General features: G+C 41.2%; 1 protein-coding gene across 6 annotated transcripts in view; it reads left to right on the top strand.

Annotated features, from left to right (window-relative positions):
* Positions 1–25,904, top strand: part of ctnnd2a (catenin (cadherin-associated protein), delta 2a) — a 789,966-nt gene that overhangs the window by 749,414 nt on the left and 14,648 nt on the right. For 4 of the 6 annotated variants that reach the window (XM_060899742.1, XM_060899744.1, XM_060899741.1 and 1 more), the window contains one exon: positions 8,013–8,139. In XM_060899742.1, coding sequence (XP_060755725.1) covers positions 8,013–8,139 — 127 coding nt within the window. Of the gene's footprint in view, positions 1–8,012; positions 8,140–8,316; positions 8,771–25,904 lie in introns of those variants that run through there. The other 2 variants (XM_060899745.1, XM_060899746.1) reach the window with 2 other exon arrangements.

The raw sequence follows: 25,904 nt of genomic DNA, 5'->3' as shown, positions 1-25,904 counted from the left end.
AATTCACAAATGATGATGATGTGCAGCACAGCACGGTTTTGTAGTGATCATCACAGTCACCTCACAGCAATAAGGTTCCGGGTTTGAACCTCACGGCTGACGAGGGCCTTTCTGTGCGGAGTTTGCATGTTCTCCCTGTGTCTGTGTGGGTTTCCTCCGGGTGCTCCGGTTTCCACAACAGTCCAAAGACATGCAGGTTAGGTAAAATACTCAGCCACTGGGGTTGCACAAGACTGTGCATACTTGGTGCCAACCCCAAACCCGGATAGATTGGGGAGGGTTGTATCAGGAAGGGCATCTCATCTCATCTCATCTCATCTCATCTCATTATCTCTAGCCGCTTTATCCTGTTCTACAGGGTCGCAGGCAAGCTGGAGCCTATCCCAGCTGACTATGGACGAAAGGCGGGGTACACCCTGGACAAGTCGCCAGGTCATCACAGGGCTGACACATAGACACAGACAACCATTCACACTCACATTCACACCTACGATCAATTTAGAGTCACCAGTTAACCTAACCTGCATGTCTTTGGACTGTGGGGGAAACCGGAGCACCCGGAGGAAACCCACGCGGTCACGGGGAGAACATGCAAACTCTGCACAGAAAGGCCCTCGCCGGCCACGGGGCTCGAACCCGGACCTTCTTGCTGTGAGGCGACAGCGCTAACCACTCCACCACTGTGCAGGAAGGGCATCTGGTGTTAAAAAAAAAAAAACATGCTAAATCAAATACAGTGGTGCTTGAAAGTTTGTAAACCCTTTAGAATTTTCTTTATTTCTGCATAAATATGACCTAAAACATCATCAGATTTTCACACAAGTCCTAAAAGTAGATAAAGAGAACCCAGTTAAACAAATGAGACAAAAATATTATGTTTGGTCATTTATTTATTCAGGAAAATGATCCAATATTACATATCTGTGAGTGGCAAAAGTATGTGAACCTCTAGGATTAGCAGTTAATTTGAAGGTGAAATTAGAGTCAGGTGTTTTCAATCAATGGGATGACAATCAGGTGTGAGTGGGCACCCTGTTTTATTTAAAGAACAGGGATCTATCAAAGTCTGATCTTCACACCACGTTTGTGGAAGTGTATCATGGCACGAACAAAGGAGATTTCTGAGGACCTCAGAAAAAGTGTTGTTGATGCTCATCAGGCTGGAAAAGGTTACAAAACCATCTCTAAAGAGTTTGGACTCCACCAATCCACAGTCAGACAGATTGTGTACAAATGGAGGAAATTCAAGACCATTGTTACCCTCCCCAGGAGTGGTCGACCAACAAAGATCACTCCAAGAGCAAGGTGTGTAATAGTCGGCGAGGTCACAAAGGACCCCAGGGTAACTTCTAAGCAACTGAAGGCCTCTCTCACATTGGCTAATGTTAATGTTCATGAGTCCACCATCAGGAGAACACTGAACAACAATGGTGTGCATGGCAGGGTTGCAAGGAGAAAGCCACTGCTCTCCATAAAGAACATTGCTGCTCATCTGCAGTTTGCTAAAGATCATGTGGACAAGCCAGAAGGCTATTGGAAAAATGTTTTGTGGACAGATGAGACCAAAATAGAACTTTTTGGTTTAAATGAGAAGCGTTATGTTTGGAGAAAGGAAAACACTGCATTCCAGCATAAGAACCTTATCCCATCTGTGAAACATGGTGGTGGTAGTATCATGGTTTGGGCCTGTTTTGCTGTATCTGGGCCAGGACGGCTTGCCATCATTGATGGAACAATGAATTCTGAATTATACCAGTGAATTCTAAAGGAAAATGTCAGGACATCTGTCCATGAACTGAATGTCAAGAGAAGGTGAGACATGCAGCAAGACAGCGACCCTAAGCTCACAAGTCGTTCTAACAAAGAATGGTTAAAGAAGAATAAAGTTAATGTTTTGGAACGGCCAAGTCAAAGTCCTGACCTTAATCCAATGGAAATGTTGTGGAAGGACCTGAAGCGAGCAGTTCATGTGAGGAAACCCACCAACATCCCAGCGTTGAAGCTGTTCTGTATGGAGGAATGGGCTAAAATTTCTCCAAGCTGGTGTGCAGGACTGATCAACAGTTAGTGGAAACATTGAGTTGCAGTTATTGCTGCACAAGGGGGTCACACCAGATACTGAAAGCAAAGGTTCACATACTTTTGCCACTCACAGATATGTAATATTGGATCATTTTCCTCAATAAATAAATGACCAAGTATAATATTTTTGTCTCATTTGTTTAACTGGGTTCTCTTTATCTACTTTTAGGACTTGTGTGAAAATCTGATGATGTTTTAGGTCATATTTATGCAGAAATATAGAAAATTCTAAAGGGTTCACAAACTTTCAAGCACCACTGTATGTGCATCATGATGATCTGCTGTGGCGACCCCTTGAGAGAAGAAGACGATGATGATTAAGTTCCAGGCAAGTCAGCTCACTCGCCTGTTAAATCATTTACACATCAGTTTCAAAATATTTTTTCCGCATCAAAAAAAGCTTGATATACAGCAGGGTCGAGTGAATTCATATTTATTATTATTATTATATCCTCGATCCAAAAGTTTATACTAGCTTACCTCTGTCCATCCGTCAGTCTATATTTCCGTATCTCCGTCCGTCCGAAACACCCTATTTCTCAGCAACCACAAATCATAGCCGCTTGGTATCAAGCTTCAGCTTGGGGTTCTATACCATGTATACCATTTTCAAGTCTGTCACACATTAACTTCCTGTTTATGAAACATATCGTGTGGATTTACAAAATTTTCGTAACACTTTTCTCAGCAACTACAAGTCACAACTGCTTGATATTTGATACCAAATTTCAGCTTGGGGTTCAATACCATGTTTACCGTTTTCAGGTCTGTTGCACATCGACTTCCTGTTTACAAAACACATACAGTGGTGCTTGAAAGTTTGTGAACCCTTTAGAATTTTCTATATTTCTGCATAAATATGACCGAAAACATCATCAGATTTTCACACAAGTCCTAAAAGTAGATAAAGAGAACCCAGTTAAACAAATGAGACAAAAATATTATACTTGGTCATTTATTTATTGAGGAAAATGATCCAATATTACATATCTGTGAGTGGCAAAAGTATGTGAACCTCTAGGATTAACAGTTAATTTGAAGGTGAAATTAGAGTCAGGTGTTTTCAATCAATGGGATGACAATCAGGTGTGAGTGGGCACCCTGTTTTATTTAAAGAACAGGGATCTATCAAAGTCTGATCTTCACAACACATGTTTGTGGAAGTGTATCATGGCACGAACAAAGGAGATTTCTGAGGACCTCAGAAAAAGCGTTGTTGATGCTCATCAGGCTGGAAAAGGTTACAAAACCATCTCTAAAGAGTTTGGACTCCACCAATCCACAGTCAGACAGATTGTGTACAAATGGAGGAAATTCAAGACCATTGTTACCCTCCCCAGGAGTGGTCGACCAACAAAGATCACTCCAAGAGCAAGGTGTGTAATAGTCGGCGAGGTCACAAAGGACCCCAGGGTAACTTCTAAGCAACTGAAGGCCTCTCTCACATTGGCTAATGTTAATGTTTATGAGTCCACCATCAGGAGAACACTGAACAGCAATGGTGTGCATGGCAGGGTTGCAAAGAGAAAGCCACTGCTCTCCAAAAAGAACATTGCTGCTCATCTGAAGTTTGCTAAAGATCACGTGGACAAGCCAGAAGGCTATTGGAAAAATATTTTGTGGACAGATGAGACCAAAATAGAACTTTTTGGTTTAAATGAGAAGCATTATGTTTGGAGAAAGGAAAACACTGCATTCCAGCATAAGAACCTTATCCCATCTGTGAAACATGGTGGTGGTAGTATCATGGTTTGGGCCTGTTTTGCTGCATCTGGGCCAGGACGGCTTGCCATCATTGATGGAACAATGAATTCTGAATTATACCAGCGAATTCTAAAGGAAAATGTCAGGACATCTGTCCATGAACTGAATGTCAAGAGAAGGTGGGTCATGCAGCAAGACAACGACCCTAAGCACACAAGTCGTTCTACCAAAGAATGGTTAAAGAAGAATAAAGTTAATGTTTTGGAATGGCCAAGTCAAAGTCCTGACCTTAATCCAATGGAAATGTTGTGGAAGGACCTGAAGCGAGCAGTTCATGTGAGGAAACCCACCAACATCCCAGAGTTGAAGCTGTTCTGTACGGAGGAATGGGCTAAAATTCCTCCAAGCCGGTGTGCAGGACTGATCAACAGTTACCGGAAACGTTTATTTGCAGTTATTGCTGCACAAGGGGGTCACACCAGATACTGAAAGCAAAGGTTCACATATTTTTGCCACTCACAGATATGTAATATTGGATCATTTTCCTCAATAAATAAATGACCAAGTATAATATTTTTGTCTCATTTGTTTAACTGGGTTCTCTTTATCTACTTTTCGTATTTGTGTGAAAATCTGATGTTGTTTTAGGTCATATTTATGCAGAAATATAAAGGGTTCACAAACTTTCAAGCACCACTGTAGGGTGGATTTTGACGCTATTTCAAGAAGCAAAATGCGATTTCAAAATGACAGTTTATCAGGATGCTGTTTGAAATCCCTGGGGAGAGACACTGCTGTTTATTTACTTGTTTCTGGGTTAATTATTTTTTGAAGTCAACATTCATAATAAGTGTCCTATTCCTTTGATTGCTTGCGTTCTGATATAAGCGAGAGCGGGGGGATATGTAAGTGAGCAGTAGCTCACAGTTGATCTTGTTTAGGCTTTAAAAAACATAATTTTTCATTCATTCCGCATTATCTATTCCTTTTTTTTTTAGCTTAAATGTGAGTGCTTGCATTTAAAGGCTGTGGAATTGATGCTGTTGAAAAACGTTTCTAGGAAACTCTCGGTGGCGTGAACTACACACACACGTTTTGTGTAATCTGAGTAGAGTGACAAGAGTACAAATACTGTATGAGTCAGCCATGTAATTCATGCTTAATAAACACTGCGTATAAATCAGAGTGCAGGTCCAAACAGGAATAGAGACGTTACACTCCTGACTCCAAGCCCCAGGTCTCTGACACGGTGCTGCAAGTTGACACATTCAGCCAGGCTGGTAAATTGGATGGCGCTGTGACACCATTGGGCTTTGGGTAATGAACAATGCCCTCAGCTCACCTGAGCACAAATGACCAAACCAGAGATTTTTCCACCTGAGTGTTAAACACTGCTGTGAGAGAATATTGTCCTGCTCTGTCTCCGCTTTGTCAGCTTGCTCTTTTGTGGTCTTATCTGTACCGTAAATGAGAACTGAGCTAACATTTCATGCATGAGGGCGGAATAAATGTGATAAAAATAGGATTATTGGACCATCTCTTGATCGCTGAACAGTGAAACTGGGTAGATTTATAGATTCTCGCTTTAACGCATCCTTCAGTGTCCATCCGTCCTGGCCATATTACACCTGAGACACTAATGAAGCAGGAAAACGACTTACGACTTATACTGGAGGACAGTAATTATAATTTGAGATGTGGAACCTTCTGCAGCATCCATCTTTTCCTCTCTGTTTCTCTGCTGATGTTGGGTTTCCTGTCATAGGAAAATAGTCAACAACAGAGTGTTGTGATGGAGTTACCGGACATATACTTCATACTTCATTCCTCGGATGCCTAAGCTCGGTGAAGACCAGACGCTGTGTTGGTTTTTTTTTTTGTTGTTGTTGTTGGTTTTTTTTAATTCCTCCCTCAGCTGCCCCCAGCTGCCTGTCTGTCTGTCTGTTGTTATCTTCAACAATAGTCACTCAGGAGCAGCGGCGCGTCTTCGCCAGCAGGGCCGTATGGCAGAGATACAGAGGTGTTGGCATGGGAGGGATGGCAGGCAGAAAGTGGGGCAGCTTTGAACTGCTATGCAGCAGAAAGCCTTTGATCTTGCCCAAAAACCCCTTTTCTGAACCGAGAGGATACGAAAAATGTCAAGTTGAACGCTCCTGATAGCTCTCACAGGAGTGGTGATGCCTTCACACAGTGTGAAGACTCACTTCTGATCCTGAGCACAGCCACGAAGGCCAAAGGTGTGATACGGAGACAATAAATGCAAACATCTCCGTCCACTAAGTTCACTAACCAGACCTGAGAGGGGAAATAAAATGAAAGATATTATGAAAATGTGTGAAAACTCACCCCTTTCTGAGCCTCAGCGTTCCCGGGATGGACTCCAGAGCCACCGCAACCCTGATCGAAATAAAGCGCGTACTCGAGATGGGGGGAAAAAACCCACAACTTTCTGAAAACAGTTCTGTGTTAAATCAGAGGTGGGTACAAAACAAGCACATTTGCATTGACTCCGCCCTCCGTTTTGCACTTTAAAGATAGAAACATGTAAATTAAGCCAAACATTTGTTTGCTTGCAATTTTAGACACACACTCCTTTCAGGGCGGCACGGTGGTGTAGTGGTTAGCGCTGTCGCCTCACAGCAAGAAGGTCCGGGTTCGAGCCCCGTAGCCGGCGAGGGCCTTTCTGTGTGGAGTTTGCATGTTCTCCCCGTGTCCGCGTGGGTTTCCTCCGGGTGCTCCGGTTTCCCCCACAGTCCAAAGACATGCAGGTTAGGTTAACTGGTGACTCTAAATTGAGCGTAGGTGTGAATGTGAGTGTGAATGGTTGTCTGTGTCTATGTGTCAGCCCTGTGATGACCTGGCGACTTGTCCAGGGTGTACCCCGCCTTTCGCCCGTAGTCAGCTGGGATAGGCTCCAGCTCGCCTGCGACCCTGCAGAACAGGATAAAGCGGCTACAGATAATGAGATGAGATGAGAGACATTTTGTTCACAAAAATTGTAAATTGTTTTTATGAGAATTCTCCTCACAGGCTGTTATTTATCGTGTTAATCAATAAAATAACACTTGATTTTGTCTCAGTTACTCTGCGGTTGGTTTTGTGTTCTGCTCCTTCCCTGCTACATTTCTGATCAAATCTTATTGAGGACAAGAGAATACTGTATTCTCTTTCCATCAACGGTGAACTAAATTTCCAGATCCTGGCACTTCAAGAGTTTTGACTATGAATCTCTCTCTCTCTCTCTCTCTCTCTCCCTCTCGGTCTCTCTCTCTCACTCTGTCTCTCTCTCTCTCTCCTTCTCTCTCTCACTATCTATCTCTCTCACTCTCTGTCTCTCTCACTCTCCCTCACTCTCTCTCTCTCGCTCTCCCTCACTCTCTCTCTCACTCTGTCTCTCTCTCTCACTCTCCTTCTTTCTCTCTCCCTCACTCTCTCTCTCTGTCTCTCTCTCCTCTCTCTCACTCTCTGTCTTTCTCGCTCTCTGTCTCTCTCTCTCGCTCTCCCTCTCGCTCCCTTACTCTCTCTCTTGCTCTCACTCTCTCCTTCTCTCTCTCACTCTCTCTCTCTCTCTCTCTCTCACTCTGTCTCTCTCTCTCCTTCTCTCTCTCACTCTCTATCTCTCTCACTCTGTCTCTCTCACTCTCCTTCTCTCTCTCTCTCCCTCACTCTCTCTCTCTGTCTCTCCTTCTCTCTCTGTCTCTGTCTTTCTCACTCTCTGTCTCTCTTGCTCTCCCTCTCTCTCCCTTACTCTCTCTCTCTCGCTCTCCCTCACACTCACTCTGTCTCTCTCTCTCGCTCTCCTTCTCTCTCTCTCTCTCTCTCGCTATCCCTCTCTCTCTCCCTCACTCTCTCTCTCTTCTTTCTCTTGTTCTCTCTCTATCTGTCTCATTCTTTCTCTCTCTTTCTCTTGTTCTCTCTCTCACTCTTTATCTCTCACTGTCTTCTCTCTCTTTCGCTTGTTCTTTCTCTCGCTCTCTCTCTTGTTCTCTCTCTCACTCTGTCTTTCTCTCTTTCACCCTCTCTCTCTTTTGTTCTGTCTCTCACTCTCATTCTCTCTTGTTCTCTCTCACTCTTTCTCGTTTTTCTCTCTCTCATTCTCTTTCTCTCTCTTGCTCTCTCTCTTGTTTATCTCTTGTTCTCTCTATCTATCTATCTCACTCTGTCTCTGTCTCTCTCACTCTGTCTTTCTCTCATTCTCTCTCTCTCTCTCATTGATTTCCTCGCAGGATGGTTACTCACAGTATCACTTTATTGGCTCTGCTTCAACGATAGAAAGAGACAGACAGCGACCATACTCTTCCTCACGCACACCTTCCATCTCTCCGGTCCGGACCTCGCCCAACAATCGTTCAGGTGAGGACAACAAAAAACAGTTTTAAAATACTTTCATGTCTGAACTTGTTTTATTTTTTCATCGGCAGTTTTCTAAAGTAATGTACCGGTGAAAGAATGTGGGTTTTATTAACTTGTACATTTTCAATTAACTCATTAATTCAGATTTTTCTCCCTGAAATGTTTTGCATGTGAAAGGTCAAAGTGAAGGATTTGAGATCGATGTTTTCCAGCTGAAGCCACGGTAAAGGAAGGAATTTCATGGTCCAGAAGTTGAACAGGACATTTGCGTGGAAGGTGTTTCAGAATGTTTCTGAAAATTTTGGGGAACTCTGGAGCACCAAGCTACTTTTGGATTTTTGACAAAATGTCTTAAGCATAGAAAACCCATAGGGTTAAATATGTTCGTAAAGATTCATTTTCTGCACCTGCAGTGTGTGAGATCTTGGTGCGGTCGCTGATAAAACTGGTGAAAGGTCTCGAGATATTGCAATGAGGGAAAAAAACACAGCAGGGAAACTGAAATCCAAAAATATTGGCAGGCTTCTGTTGCACACTTCAGCAAGAAGTGAAAATCATCAACGGAGCATTTTTAGCTCAGTGACAGGAAATCAGTGTGAGAATGATCACGTGATTAAACACGTTCAGTTCAATAGATGTCAGATTTATGTTTCTCCATATTCCATGTGATTAAACAAAAAAATATATCTGAAATTATATTGTGTTCTGTTGAAGCAATAGTTTTTTCAATATTTTTCGTCTAATATTATGTACACAAATTAAAAATATACAGTCGTGTACAAAAGTCTAAGGCACGTGAAAAGAAATGCTGTCGACCAAAAATGGCTTAAAAATAATGAAATGAAATGTTTCAACATTAAAAAAATACTATAAACAGTGATCAGTAAGCCATAATAAATGACACAAAGTCAATATTTGGTGTGAGATGACCTTTTGCTTAAAAAAAAATAATTAATTAATTAATTAATTAATTAATTAATTAATTAATTAATTAATTAAAAATAGTAGTCTGAGGTACAGTGAGTGCAGTTTTATGCGGAAATGAGCTGTAGGTTTTACTGATTATCTTACAGAACCAGCCACAGTTCTTCTGGACACTTTGACAGTCGCACTTGTGTTTTCTTTTTTAATCTGAAAAGTGCTCTCTTATGTGCTTGGATACAAAATTTTTCCTGTAACATTTAATTTTGTGCTGGAAAACAAACAAACGAGCGTTTCAAACTCAAAAATGTTTTTGTAATGTTGTGACTCGATAATATAGAAGTCATAAAATAGAAATCTGTAAAAACGTTTGTATAAAAAAAAATAGGGGGGCTAAGACTTTTGCACAGTACTGTATATAAACTGAAATGATTTAAAAAACATTTTCGATCTGATAATACAAGACGTTAATTCAGCACTTTTTTTCAGGCAGTGTCCTCTGCGCTTCAGCTTTAGCTTAAAAATGAATTAATTCTTTTAAAAATGGCATCATTACTGACATCATTGCTGCATTACATCACCGTCACACCTCCATTCATCACTTTTGCTGACTTCCCTGTTTGTCTTCAAATAAAAACCAATCGTTAGAAGTTGTGTCAAAAAAAGAACAATTTAAAAAAAAAGTTTTTTTTTTTTTAAAGGACCCATGGCATGGTGGTTTGTTGATGCTTTAAACGGGCTCGTGGAGGTTTCCAGATGTTATATCCACAGCCTTTCTCGAAATGAACCCTCGGCACGTAGATATAGCCTCCTGGGAGAAAGCTCCATTTCAGCCCTTTTCCCAGTGCGTCGTTTTGCTAATGAGAAGCATGGAGGCGGGGAAGGGTAGAGGGTGGGGGCGGGCCATGGGGGGAGGGGGAGGGGCTTGACCAAGCTGCGGGCATGCTACCTGTGTGTGAACAGTAGCAATGGCAGGTCAAGCAACAGTCCAAGCTTTCGCTTTTGACCCGGAGTCCAACCCTGGTTTTGTAGCGCAGAGTACCTGGCTAACTGCAGGAAGCGGTTAGCTGCACAGCTAATGTAGCCATTGCTAGGCTAACGCACCGATTTTAAAACACGGCAAAACAACCAGTTATACACTTACTTGTTCGGTGTTTGTGGCTGATGCGGCAGGGATGCTTGGTACGGACCCAGGCTTCAGTGACAGTTGATGTGCAAAACCTGCCCTGTACTGTCCCAAGTTGTGGAAACATTCCTCAGGAAAATGCTTCCGACAAACATACACCGTCTTAGGTAGACTCGACGGCGGATTATTGGAGTAAATAAAATTAAGCCGCTGCGTCTTCAGGGGCTCTCCCGTCGGCAGTAAAAACAGACTCCTTTCTGTGTTGTCACATCCATGTACAGCGCAATTTCCATGTTTCGCTCGCTTAGGTGGTGCCATGTTGTGTCCTCTATGGTCTCCTCACTACAAAATTGAAGTGACGTATCTATGGTGGCAACTTTTGAGCTGGGCGGGCAATCCATACAGTGGGTGGGAATCCGGGGGGGGCATGGGGATCATCTCCCTTGCTGACGTAGTAAAGGGAAGAGCCTATCAACGCGCCATTTTAACGCACCATTCTCAAATGTTGACAAAGGGTGGGCATCGTTTAGTTTACACATTATGACATTTCTAGCCACTGGGGTGACTTAAGAAGGTCAGAGGAACTCATTTTAACGTTAAAAAACCTCAGAAAGTGAAAATTTCATGCCATGGGACCTTTAAATAAGAAAAGTATCAAAGACAGAGTGGTGTGATGAGGCGGAGTTACTGCTTCCACTCGGAAGTTGATTATTTTCCTGTTACAGCATGTCCTGAGCTGTTGTATTCCTCTCATCCCACACCAACCATTTTACATTTACTGTTCATGAAACACGTCGGTTCTTGTTCTGACTGATGTTATAGCAGCGATAAACGTCCTTTCCTTCACCAGCCTCGCTCTTGCTATTCTCTCTCGAAGTTAATAATAATAATAATAATAATAATAATAGAAAACGCATCTTAACATGCCAGCGTCGTTACCGAGAAACGACAAAGTAGTGTAAACTCCTCTGTCCTGAAGATGTCGGAAAACTTAAAGTTACAGCTTCGGCTCTGATTGTTACGAAGCGCTGACACTGGAGACTCCTTCCACAAATAAGGAGTTAAATAAACGTCTCTTACAGAAAATTTCACCATCAGTGATTTTTTTTTTTAAAATCAGTTTCTGTGAAGCGTCTGTCGTGTGAGTCCCTGTGAATGAGCCGGTACTAGAGAAACGACAACGTATTAGAACTTTTAATTAGAGCTTTTAATTAGGCTGTGATTTTGCAGCTGCACTACTGTCAAAGCTGATGTGTGTGTGTGTGTGACATTTCCTCCCTGAACCCAGCGTGTTGCTGGAGTGAGCTGTTTGGTGTTTGGATGTCTTTTCCGGTGGACTTAGTGTCCTGATGAAGCAGAAAAGTGCTTTTTCCTGCTTTCAGGGGTTTGGGGTTTTGCTGAAGGACTGAGCCGAGCCGCGGAGCAGAGAGACTCGGAGCTAATGGCTCTTTAAATGACTGAAGCACAGTCACCGAATGATGTGAGAGATATTTCTCAGCTTGCTGTGCTTTGCTTGATGAATCAGCCACTGGGGTTTTTAGGGGGATAAAAGCTCTTGTAAGGAGTCGAGTAGTCACGCTGATTTCTTCATCGGCAGCTTTGGTGCTAATGCATTACGCTCTCACATCGTTCTTTATCATTAACACAAAATCACCTCCTTTGTCTGCATTTGATGGATTATGATGGGAATGGGTCTACTTCTTTTTCTTCTTCTTCTCTTTTTTGGATACTCAAAAGCCAAATGTTCCATCTGTTCCATGTGATTTTTTTTTTTTTATCTAAAAAAAAAAAAAACAAGGCCCTGAATTATGGGGATCCTTGAGCACCATGCACAAAATTGCAGATCAAAGAAAATCAGAAATTTACACATTTACACTACACTCTACTCTTCGACAAAGAGGAAACCTGTTGGATTGCAAGACCAAGGATATTATTTCACTTTCTCACTGATTTCATGCTTGTGTCACACTGTCTTGTATCTCGTGTGGGTCAAACACCAAGGAATGAGGCGTATTTTGGACAAAAAGTCCTGTGACGTGCGTGGCGTTACTTGTGGCGTATCTGGGGTTTGTATGGGGACGTAAAGTTATGGCGTACTGAGGCGTATGCGTGGCATATGATGCGTTGCCACGGCGTAACCGTTTCGTTCTTACGTGTGATGTTGCTGCTGCGTACCTGCGGTGTTCACGCTGCTTTCATTGTCATTCATCAGAGTCAAGAAAGCATCGTGCCAGTGAAGAAATCAGGACCGAAGACATCAGCCGCATCCATCCACCCAGCTTGGAGCCACCTTCATCAGACACATGTCAACTAAAGCGTTCGCACAGCGTAATAGGTGTTAAAGCAACATTCCCGCTGTGTCACTGCTGCGTAGCTTTCGTTTTTACGGCGTATGTGTGACGTATCAAAGCTGCTACGGATTTTTAAGCGCAGACTTAAAAATACGCCGCACCCTTGCGTACAAGGAGATCGTGTTACGCATCCTAGAATATTAGCTACAGTACATTAGCTGGCAATCCTGTGACGTTCCTTTCTCACTGCCTCATATCCTGATACGCCGTACATACACAAGGCTGAAACACCAATGTGTGAACCAAGCATTACAAACAGTTCAAACTTTTTTTCACTGTATTCTATAATTTGCTTTTATTATTTGCATTACATTTACTGGCATGTACTTTATAAAGTAGGAGGGTACTTCAAAAAGTTCTCGGCCTCACCCAGAAACAAGGGGCGGAACTCCCGTTTTGCATCATAACCGGGTGGACAGATCGATTTACTTTACTGATCCCAAGCTGGAAAATTATTTTGTTCCAACAGCAAGTTATCAGACACGCGAAAAGAAAAAAGACACACTGTAGAACATAAAATAGAGTTTAGGGGGAAAAAAGATCCCATGAACAAGCTGACGATACAATATACATATATATGGGCGTATCAGACGCTCGCTGGCTGTGCTGTGAAAATTGTCCATGTAGATGATCGTCTAAGTTTCCAAATCTGTCATTGCTTAACTCTTGAATATTTTCTATCATGAATACTATCATTAAAAAGCTTATAATTTCTGCTTTCCAAAGAAATGTTTCTCATAAAGATCTGTTCAGTACTTTGGGAGTAACGGCAGGTTGAAGTCGGTACAACAGAGTAAAAACTGCTCACGTGATGCCGAGAAACTGCCAGTGCTTTTCTTTTTGAGTCACAGGAAAGCGGTCAGGCGCTCTCTCTCTCTCTCTCTCTCTCTCTCTCCTGATCGGTTTCCCACTGGATTACTTGTGAATATTAATCAGATAACTTTTATAGGGATGTTCTCTCGCTGTCCCTGTTTCTGATGAAAGATTCAGCACAATTTTCCCTCTGCTAGTTTTGATGTTATGATTCACGGGAGACTTTGAAGTGAGTTTTCATAGCTTTACCTACTTATTTTTTCAAATCAAACTGATTCATGTCAATAAAAAACTATTTTAGAATATACAGTGGTGCTTGAAAGTTTGTGAACCCTTTAGAATTTTATATATTTCTGAATAAATATGATCTAAAACATCAGATTTTCACACAAGTCCTAAAAGTAGATAAAGAGAACCCAGTTGAACAAACGAGACAAAAATATTATACTTGGTCATTTATTTATTGAGGAAAATGATCCAATAGTACATATCTGTGAGTGGCAAAAGTATGTGAACCTTTGCTTTCAGTATCTGGTGTGACCCCCTTGTGCAGCAATAACTGCAACTAAACGCTTCCGGTAATGATTGATCAGTCCTGCACACCGGCTTGGAGGAATTTTAGCCCGTTCTTCCGTACAGAACAAACTTTCAAGCACCACTGTAACTGGAGTTGTTTTGATGAAAAATATTGAGATCTCAGTGGTCGGAATGAGATTAAAAAAAAAACGGAAGTCAGAAATGCGAGTCTCAATTTAAATTCAGTTAATGTGAATTGTTTATTGGATGTGGATCAGACAATTTTTTCGAGGTTCACTTTGAAAGCTGTGAATATTATCATTTATATTCTTTCATATAAACACTAGTCAGCCCTACTTTTGAGAAATACAATTCTTTGTCTCATTTGTTGTTTTAGGTCATATTTATACAGAAATATAGAAAATTCTAAAGGGTTCACAAACTTTCAAGCACCTCTGTAATTAGCATAATTAATACTAATTCAACACTATTTGCATAATTAGTTTTTACTAATTTTTCAAACTTTGTATTCCGTATACAACCATCTATGTGCTGCCAATTTCCATCTAAATATCTTGAAAAATAAAGTTATGAAGAAAAAAAAACATTTGATCTCATTGGTTAATGAGGCCCAGTTTGGACCAGGTGACCCTCATACAGAATATTACGGCAGTTTTCTAAAAATTAAGCCGTTTTTTTCAACCTTTGATTTGTAATATCTCAAGAACAAATAAACATATTTTAATTCTGTAAAAAGTACGTTGTTTAGCATTGAATTCCGAATTTAGTGAGCGCAGTTTAAAAAATTAGGATTGAATTTGAATTATTTTAATAGTGCTAAAAACAAAAATTGTGATAAATGAAGTTAAAAACTGCACAAAAGTGGCAGTATTGAATGTACGATAAATAAATAAATAAAAACTGATAGACTGTAATGGTTCAAAGTGACAAATGACAGAAAACAAAGAAGCTCTGACGGTGCAAAGGTTACAGGAGGAGCAGGGTCGTAAACAGGACGATACAGCAGAGAGGTCAGATTTCTCTCTGTCAGACAGAGGTGAGTTATTATACGGTATGAATTATAAATGATATACATATATTATAAAGCATTATATCACTGTCCACAAAAACTCAAATGAAAGAAGCGATCAAATCAAAAGGAGAGGAAAGAAAGCTTGGAGCTGGCATGATGTTGCTCCAGGATGATGCTCCTGTCCACACAGCATGGGGGGCAGAAACAGCCAAACAGGGCTTTGAACTGTTGCCCCATACACCTTACTCACATGATCTGGCACCGTCTGACTTCTATCTGTTTCCTCAACTGAAATCCCACTCATGTGGTCGCCATTTTCAGAGTGATGATGATGATGATGATGGTGATGATGATGATGATGAAGTCATCCATGCTGCTGAGGAGGATCTGGAGGCTCAAGATGCTTGAACATTGCTGGACCAAGTGCCTTGACGTTAAAGGACACTATGTAGAAAAATAATGCAAGAACAGTCTTTCTCCTGTGACCTTTTCTGGGTGAGGCCGAGAACTTTTCGAAGTACCCTTTTTAAAATATTTTATTCTTTTTTTTCCCCCGAAATGACAGAAACGGATTTCTGCAAATTTAAAACGCCCTTCACTCGCACTAATCTGCACGTTCAGTCTCTGTCCCTGAAATGACTTTCAGTTTTAGTAAATACTTCTTCAGGGGCAAAATTATTTTAATTTGCTTTCACCCTGCATTGTACGTTTCATTTTAAGGTATGCACGCTTCAAATTTCATTTGATCAAGCCACACTCAGAGACCTTCTCCACCAACAGGGAGTGGGTTCTTGAACCGGTTCTGGTCAAGAACCCACTCCAGCCCATGTTTTCACCAGTTTTGAGCGAAACCATTGTAATCAAGGATACATCATGAACAGAGGGTGTGGCACAATGCATTAAAGGAGTAAACAGTAGCAGCAAAATGGTGGAGCACATTAACTATCTCCAAACTTCTGTTCTGTCATTGCAGATATTTGTTTTCGGTCCATTTTTTTCTGAAGATGTGTCCTTTTCCGTTGCGTTCTCCAAACTAATGGCACGCCCATTGATGTCATCATGGTTCACTTTGAAAAAGCCAGCTATATTTTAGCTCTAGCTGGAAACCTCAAACTTTTCAGGTTCTAACTGATGTATATTTGGTCGAAACAGAACAAGAACAGAACCCATTCTCTGTTGGTCAAAAAGAGGTATCAGAGACCTTTTGTAAATCAGGATCTTGGTGTTGAATCAAGTTTTATCGGGGTTTTTTTTTCTACATGATGTATTTAAAACTTACAAAGCTCAAATTTTTTAATCCCATCTAATTTAATACATTTCCGGAGAAATGTAATTATTCCATGACCTTGCTGTAGTGGAGATGTTTGTCATAAGGTTTGTATTGTAAGTAAGCTTGTGAGCAGTAAACAAGAAATAAATAGATGAAACACTTTTCCACATATCTTTTTTTCTCACATTGATCTGGTCAGGATGAGCACAGCGTTAAAAGCAGTGGCCTTGAAAAGAGAAATATTAGCGCTCTAAATTGAGCTGCATGTGGCGTTCTCCTGATACCAGCCCTGACACCAACCTGGGTTCGAGGAGAAATAGAGACAAATTGATTTCTAACACAATGCAGCAATCAAACAGCCCAAAGCACAGCGAGTTCTTCTGCACTGCCACAGAGCTGTTGCTACGTCTCCAGCCCGAAAACAAAGACCAGAGCCAGGGTATGAGGCATTTTCTTCCTTTTTTCTGGCTTCTGAAGTTCCCTAGAGACCAGAACAAAGACGATATGGCTTCAGGACTACTTGACTGAGGTTGAAGATACAGTATAGCATGCATCCTGCTGCTGCTGCTGAGAGAATTTGAATAATTAAACAGGATAAAGAAGAGGAATCTCACAAAACAGACAGAGAATATTAAAGTCTCAGAAATGCATGACTAGGAAATTGGCAAGACTTCGCAAGAAAAATCTTTGAAAAGACAGGAAGTAAAGGTTGTTTTCACATTTATATGAGTGCAGAAAGAAAAAGCAACAGGAAGGAACAAACATCTAAAATTTATAAGGAGATTTATACCACAGCGCTGCTGAATTCTGGATTCTGATTGGTTGGAATTATTAATTATCTTTTTATAACAGCAGCTCGTACAGGAGTGCAACTGCAAATCACAGGTTTATATTAATACATTATCACTTCTATCATTCACGGAGGATTAGTATGGCAGACGCAGCACAAAAGCTAAGATTAATCTCATCTCATCTCATTATCTCTAGCCGCTTTATCCTTCTACAGGGTCGCAGGCAAGCTGGAGCCTATCCCAGCTGACTATGGGCGAAAGGCGGGGTACACCCTGGACAAGTCGCCAGGTCATCACAGGGCTGACACATAGACACAGACAACCATTCACACTCACATTCACACCTACGCTCAATTTAGAGTCACCAGTTAACCTAACCTGCATGTCTTTGGACTGTGGGGGAAACCGGAGCACCCGGAGGAAACCCACGCGGACACGGGGAGAACATGCAAACTCCGCACAGAAAGGCCCTCGCCGGCCCCGGGGCTCGAACCCAGGACCTTCTTGCTGTGAGGCGACAGCGCTAACCACTACACCACCGTGCCGCCCAGCTAAGATTAATAATAAATAGATTTAAAAATGTTATTTAATCAAGACAGAACCAAGGTCCATAGTAGGGGTCAAAACCCAGGTAGGCAACGTCGAGCAAGGAGAAAAATACGTGCTGGATAAAAACCCATTGTAACAACTCTCTAACTTGGGGAAACAGAGGAACTGAAAGCTGGCTTCAGAACAGGTGTGTTCTTTTTATTTTTCACTTTTCAGTGACAACTAACACGCAACTATAAACACACACGTGAGGTGACGCAGCTCTCTGTCTCGTTCCTGACTGTCTGAAAGACACACAGAGACACAGGTTAATAGACGGCCTGTAATTCGACACAGGTGCACATCATCACATGTTACCTGCTGGTTTAGCCTGCCTCCTCGCTGTTCACAGCCAACGCTCTACCACGCCCCCGCTGCCACACCCATCTATCTTATGGAAATAAAGATACACATTTCATTGTCCGGTGGTTTAGTGTTTGAGATACGTTACCTTGTACTTATGATCAGGTTCCCTGTGGTGGTACACGTTCATCGTTCAGTCAAGCCATCAAAAATCATGTTCTCTGAAGTCTGGAACTCCACGAAAATGTTTTGATGTTGCGGAAGATAACCACACCTCCAAATCATCCACCTGCTGGCGTGTTTCCCTTTACTGGAGTGTGAATGTGCCATCCACAAATTTCTCTTCCCTTCACATGAGACCTAATTTACACAACTTGGCGTACACTGTAATGATGGCATGGATTTCCACTCTAGCTAGCTATATACATGGATTAAAGTTTTCCGTTGCTACGACGGATTTCCGTCAACTGGGAGCGCTAAAGGTCAATAATGAGAGTGATGCAGATCTGAGGAAAAAAAAAAGGGGTAGGCCCATAGGTCTGACACCGATGTGATTTAGAACTTCACCAAGCTGCTGTGATTGCCTGTTGTTGAACCCTTTCTTGTGCCATGTTTGAGTATATGTAAAGGAATAAGTTGTTGCGTTAGATAGGCATAAATAAATAAATACAGCCTACGCTACTGTCTAGTCCCGGGGAGGCTGGGCGTAGGCAGCGAGCCGCGGTGCTCGGCTTGAGTTTCGTTTCTATCGGCGGCTCCAGCCCGACTTTGCACGCTCGTAACTCGGCCAGGGGAGGTCCCAGCCTCCCCAAACTTGGCAGCCAGCAAGCTCTGCCCTCTCCCCAACGAAACAGCGCTGCCAGGGCGGGCCAGCCCCGCGCCTCGGGACGCGATTCACCCCGAGGCGAGCCGCGGCGCTCCGCATCAGTTTCCTTTTAACGGCGGCTCCACTGATGAAACAATCTGGCTGTCCTACTACTAGGCAACTACTTGCCTACTACTAATACTAGGCCTATTGTAGTAGTAATAATAATAATAATAATAATAATATTTGCCTATTGAAAGGCGATCAGGTGAAAAATCTAAACAGCCCTGTTGAAGCTGCAGCAAGATCTATGCTATTAAGCCTTTTGTAGGTTAAACAGGCTTCGGCAGACAACGTTCTGGAAAGGCTGTGCTTTTCTTTGGTTTGATTAGCCTACGATTTAATCTTTAAACATTATGGTTTCAGCAGTTCGCTTAAACATTGGAGGCTGCAGAGTTGGGCTGCAAGATTTCCCGACACTTATTTAAGATGCCAAACTTCATAGTAAGGAGAAAATAATTTCACAGTATTTAGTGCCTCGTCAGTCTCAAAAATTAATAGTGAAGGACCAACGCGAATTAAGTCCCAAAAAAACATCTCGTAGGCCTATATTTTACATTTTCAAAAAAGTCCGGAATTGGATGTTGGTCAGTGGAGTGTAATGAAGTGTCTCATTCACTAAGCACAAAAGGTTGGAAAACAGTGGAAAAAACAGCTATTGCTTAAATAGGCTACTAATGGTTTACATTAGTAATTTAATGTATGTGACAAATTAATTGATTAAATAGATAAAGAAGTGAATACTCCAAAGCTCAAAATTCAGGAAAGTGGCTCCGTTGTCGCAAGTGCACAAGAACAGTTATTTGAAAGTTAACCTAATGAATCTGTGCGTGCGATTTCATGAAGAACCGGGACAATTGGCATTCGGTGAAAGATTCACACCTACTGTATGACTCATTATATTCACGCGCGCCCTCTCGTCCATTGTTGCTTCGTTTTCCCGATTTACACAAGTGTCTGAAGATGGAGTTTTCAGAAATCTCCACTCTGCCCCGAGTTTGCAAAAGTAGCTGTTTTCAGTGACTGAAACCTCCGTATAGATGTGAATGAGAGGTGCAACCGAATAAATAAATATGCGTCTTTTTTATCCGGCTACATGTAGGCTATCACTGCGCAAAGCCTCTAATGTTGAAATAGTAGTATTATTTGTTAAAATAATAGTAGGCTAATTTCCACATTAATTGGTAAAATGGCCCAAGGGATGTGATGGGGGGGATGACCGTTATATAAGGGGGATGATTTGAGATTTTTATTTCAGAAGGGGGATGCCTCCCCCCACATCCCCCCTCAACTCGAGTACTGCGTATAAGGCCATATTTCACCTGACATAGGCCCTTCGATTTCCATCACTAGAGCGCGTCAAATTACTTTCGGTTTTGCCAGCATGGACGCGCTTCTTTTAAAAGAAGGCACAGATGTGGCAGACATCGACAAAACGATAAAGAATAAGTGGAGATGGGCTTGGCGAAATGAAATGGGTGATAATGGCAAGCTCCTGCTGCTGTGCCAAGGAAAAAGAAACAAAAACAGGCATCAGGTGTTGCCAAACTAGATGCCTTTGGCTTCACTGCGAAGAAGCAGAAAAAGTGAACTTTCACTTTACTTTTCTTGTTTCCTGGCTTTATTTCAACAGATTTTCTTATTTTTCTTTCTGTTCCACCCTTTTGAAAGCATGGTTCAAGTTCGACTGCACTTGCACTTTTCTCTTAACCACTGCTGTGCATTACTAAAGTATTGTTGAAATAAATTTGCACTTTGTGCTGAAAACTTGATGTTTTATCATGAATAGCCAGTAATGACAATGGTCAAGTCTTGCCTTAGCTTTAGTCATTGTTAAAATTATGTAAATGTACTATAAGTAGGGGCTTAGGGGATAATGGACAACACGGCGTTTAAAATTTGACGCATCGCTGATGTGGTAGGGGCCAATGACATGGAGCTTTTTTTTTTCAGTCAGATTTTTTTTTTTTTGCTTTAATCTATGTATATATACAGTTGTGGTCAGAAGTTTACATACAGTGACATGAATGTCATCTTGGATATGAATGTCATGGCAATATTTGGACTTTCAGTCATTTCTTTGAACTGTTTTTTTCTATGGCAGAATGATTGTACAGCATACAGCTTTAATTTAAAAAAACACTAGAATTTGGTGCACAAGTTTTAATTTTCTTTGGGTTTTCTGAAATCAACACAGGGTCAAAATTATACATCCAGGGTCAAAAACTGACATACGCTCACTTAGATTATTAACTCAGAGATGCTGAAACTTCCAAAATGTCTCTTATCTTGCCAAGACTGAGGTCTCTTAACTTCCTGTTAGTGATCATGATTGACTACAGCTGGTAGCTTCTCTGTGCCTTCATAAAAAGGGTTTGTTTACAGCACTCATTGGATTGACCAACACACAGTAAAATGGGAAAGTCCAAGGAGCTCAGTGCAGATCTGAGAAAGAGGATCACCGATGTACACAACTCCGGAATGTCTCTTGGAGCCATTTCTAAACAACTGCAAATTCTAAGATCAGTTCAAACAATCGTATCCAAGTTATTGTGAGGTGTAGTCACTTTGCCAAGCCATTTTACTTCAAGAAAACCCAAACTGTCACCCTAAGCTGAAAGGAAATTGGTTTGGATGGTCAGGAACAACCTGGGAACCACCATGGCACAGCCCTGCCATGAACTGGAAGCTGATGGATCACTGTCTACAGTTCAGATCACCATGGACTAAGAGACTACTATCCAAGAAATACCCCCCTGCTCCAAAATTGACACCTTCAAGCTTAACTCAAGTTTGAAGCTGACCACACAGACAAAGAAAAAGTCTTCTGGAGGAAAGCTGTATGGTCAGATGAGACAAAGATTGAGTTGTTTGGCCACAGTGACCACCATGTACAGAGGGACACTGTACCAGCTGGTGGTGGTGGTAGGATCATCATGCTCTGGGGCTGTTTTGCTGCCAGTGGAGCTGGTTCATTGCACAAAGTGGATGGAATAATGAAGAAGGAGGACTACCTCAGAATTCTTCAGCATAAAACGTCAGAAACTTGAACACGACTTGGGACTTGGGAGTTACAACAGGACAATGAACCCAAACACGCATCAGAGCTGGTTGTGGAGGATAAAGCAGGTGAATATTAAGCTTAAAACAAGTCCTTACTTCAACCCTATTGAAAATATATGGACCGTTCTTATAAGTCAAGTCCATGCCAAGGAAAAAAAAAATTAATTGAACTCTAGCAATTCTACCATGAAGAGTCATGAAATTTCCAACCAGAATTCTGCCAGAAGCTTGTTCATGGTAAACAAAAATGTTTGGTCAAGGTGAATCTTGCAAAGAGGCATTTTACCCAAATATTAGGTGTCCTGTATGTATATTTTTAGCCCTGTATGTATAATTTTGACCCTGTGTTGATTTCAGAAAACCCAAAGAAAATTAAAACTTGTGCACCAAATTCTAGTGTTTTTTTTAATTAAACCTGTATGCTGTACAATCATTCTGCCACAGAAAAAGAACAGTTCAAAGAAATGACTGAAAGCCCAAATATTGCCATGACATTCATATCCAAGATGACATTCATGTCACTGTATGTGACCACAACTGTGTATGTGTGTATTGTGTGTGTACACACACTCTGAGACTTTTTCCATTTTTGAAAATATGTCAAAGAGAGGCAACAAACAGGAAAGTCTGCCAGATTATGAGAAAACTCTGCGTCTCTCTGGCCGTTTCTGTTTAATGCATCACACCACTGAAGGTCAATAAATACTGATTAGTTCCTCAGTCAGCCTCATGGGAAGGAAAGAGGGTGCACTAATATTTGCATCTGTGGAATTATACTCAACAGATGGCCAGACTGCAAAGAGCTGAGTAATGTACTAATGGTACCTAATGTTCAAAATGTGTCCTTGGCAAGAATTTTCCCAGAAAACGTCTGGAGAAGCAGAGCTGACTTTTTTTTAAAGCTTTGTATCATTTTGTGAATTTATATTCAGACTCTGAGAGAATAGGGAGTGTAGTGAAGTAAATATATACCTCAGACTTGGTGCTTTTAGGACCTTCACATTAGAAACAAAACAAGAACGGAAATATCTTACATCGCCCTTGAATGCATCGCTTGATAATCGATGCCAGACGTTGCTTTGCTTTGCATCTTGCCGCAGAAATTGTTATTGCTTAACAGTTTCACAATGGATTAGATTGGAGTTTGGAAAGTTTCTGTTTGTATTTATCCATGGTTTGATTTTCAAGGTTGAATTATTTCTACTCAGCATTTATAGGTTTGGGGGTTTTGACCTGTTGCTATGGCAGCCTGAAATCTGAGTTTCTTTGCTTTTTCAGCTAAAGAAGCAGATGAATATGATATATACTGTATAATTTAAAAATCTGGTGTATATTTGTCTCTGATAGTGGATGCTTTCGCTTCTCGGTGAACTTTGACATGTGAGTTCATGAACCTGAGACTTGTGAGCCAGTAGAAACCAAGTCGGCAGGACTTGTGCCTTGTCTAATTAAATTCAATTCTTAATCTTAAAAGTTAAACATTTTTAAAATCAAATCTCAAGCAACAATATTTCATTTTGTTTCAAGGTTTAATTGCTGCATTTTGCTCTTAAATGAGGAAGTGTGGAGGGTTTTTTTTTTTCATTTCTTTTTAGCGAATACACAATGTTTTTAAATGGTATCAAAGACTTCGAGGACATTCTAATGATTTATTTTTAATTAATGGTTTACTTTCAGTTTTAAAATTGCTTTAAGACAGTTGTTTTTTCAAAGTGACCTTGTCAATCAAACAGTATTATAAATATAGAATTTTTTTTTCTTTTAAAGAATGAGAGAGTGCACTTTGCTTCTTCGTGTGATCTTCAGAAAATTCAGATGATGCAACTTCCTGTTGAACATGTAATTTGTGACTTGTGGAGTACTCCAACCCTGTGTCCGAAATCACTCACTCGTTCACTACTCCCTACTCACTATATAAGGAATTACTACAGCATATAGAGGACTATATAGTGAGCTCATGAAAAACACTTTCAGACGCTACTCCACCACGCTGTTATTTATGTCATTACTGTCGCACAATTAAAACGTGCTGGATCAGTCGGCTGGTAAATACAAGCATGTATTTTTGCGGTAAATCCATATTATACTGAGCGTATTTCCCACATTAATAAATACAAAGTACTTTGTGTCTGCTGCATCTTTCAGTTCTTTTAAATCAAGGCTGAATCCTTTCTTTGCCGCTGCCTTTTATTAAATCAAACTTGAGGCTTTTGATGAAAGGGTACCTGTAGTGAATTTTAATTACTAGCTATTTCAAAAGATTACGTATGATACCAGTGGTTCCATCATGTAACATTTGTTATAAGCGCTTGTCAAGTACACACGAGTTTTAAGTCACTGCTCCATCTGTCCGTCCGTGGTCAGCGCCATGTTGCCTCCTTCACGGGCTGTTCCAGCACCGGTAGTGACACACAGTCGTTGTTTTGTCCGATTGCAAACTGACTTGCACATAGTGCCATGAAATTTTATGTGCCATAAAATAAAGATCTAATCCAAGTATTAGATCTATATTTATTCAACATGTTCTGAAGTTACTTGACTGGGAACTTGCCTGTTCATCAGCTCCCCTTCAGGTGCCGGTCCCCGGAGGTACCTGCGGATCATGCCGTCAATGAAGGCCGTTTCCAGGGACGGTTTGTGAAGGACACACTCGTGCAGATTCGGGGTGGACGCAATGCAGCCGTCAAAGCGGTCTGCAATGAGTTCATGTTCTTGACAACAGTAGGACTTCATATCAGTTCTCATGACCGAGCACTGCTTGCATCGACACCATGGAGTGGCAGCCATTTTGGATCTACGGTCACGCACATCTCTTGCGGCAGTTTCCTCCTCGGAGTCACGGGAATGTGATGGCTCACTGTCCTTACAAGCCTCCTCCCTCTCTGACTCAAATAGATAACCATTAACACCAATGTTGCGAGCCATATTTTGCTTCTTTATCACCTCTTTTCACCTCGAATCTTGACCCACAGAACACTGCTTGTTTACATGCACCCAATAACCAGGAATCAACGACTGTACGCCACTTCCAGCCAGCAATGGCTGCTCCCCATTGGTTCTGCCCCTGCGGGTAATTCACAGAATAAAATTGTCCACAAAAGTGCATTTACGGTGTTTTTTTTTTTTGACTGAATATGTGCATCTTTTGTCTATAAGTAATACATAAAGCACGATTAATGTTGTAAGCATGACCAGTACCGCTACACTTTAATTCTTCGCTCTGCACTGTAACTTTTATTCTTGTATTTTATCCGTCTTATTTTATTTTAGCTTATTTTCGATTTTCTTACTGTTTTTAATTGTACTTGAATATCCGTTTATAATGTGTTTCTTCCTCCGTTGGTTCACCCCGAACACACGACAATATTATTGCCGTTTTCGCGCCACAACTTACAAATTTGTCTCGTGCCTGTTGTCATAAGGACAAAAACTACTGCGATACTCAATCTAAAATACTTCACATTCCTTATGAAACAGCTTTTACAGCTTTTCTTTCAGCGCGACCACAATACATGATGGGATATATTGCTTGTTTAATAGTTGTACACTGCTTTTCACGATGCATTGTGGGATCCCTTATCAAAACGAGATATACTTGAAGTTCATTTTATTAAGTGCAAAGAAGTAAAGTTAAAGTATATTTCCTTAAGTATACTTTTGTGTACCAAGTATACTGATATCAATGTATGGTGTCTTGCAAAAGTATTCACTGGTGTTTGTCCTGTTCTGTCGCATTACAAGCTGGAATTAAAATGGATTGTTGGAGGGTTAGCACCATTTGATTTACACAACATGCCTACCACTTTAAAGGTGAAACTTGGGGGCGTCGTGGCTCGGGTGGCTGGGACGCCGTGCCATGGGTCCGGGGACCCGGGTTCGATTCCGACCCGAGGTCATTTCCCGATCCCTCCCTGTCTCTCTCTCCCGCTCGTTTCCTGTCTCTGCACTGTCCTGTCCAATAAAGGTGAAAAAAGCCCAAAAAATATCTTTAAAAAAAAAAAAAAAAAAAAGGTGAAACTTGTTTTTTTTTTTATTTTGACACAAACAATAATTAAGATGAAAAAACAGAAATCTGGAGTGTGCATCAGTATCCCCCCCCCAAGTCAATACTTTGTAGAGCCACCT

The sequence above is a fragment of the Neoarius graeffei genome, chromosome 19 (assembly GCF_027579695.1).
Source record: "Neoarius graeffei isolate fNeoGra1 chromosome 19, fNeoGra1.pri, whole genome shotgun sequence".
Taxonomy (NCBI): domain Eukaryota; kingdom Metazoa; phylum Chordata; class Actinopteri; order Siluriformes; family Ariidae; genus Neoarius; species Neoarius graeffei.
This window is presented reverse-complemented; position numbering and strand designations above follow the sequence as displayed.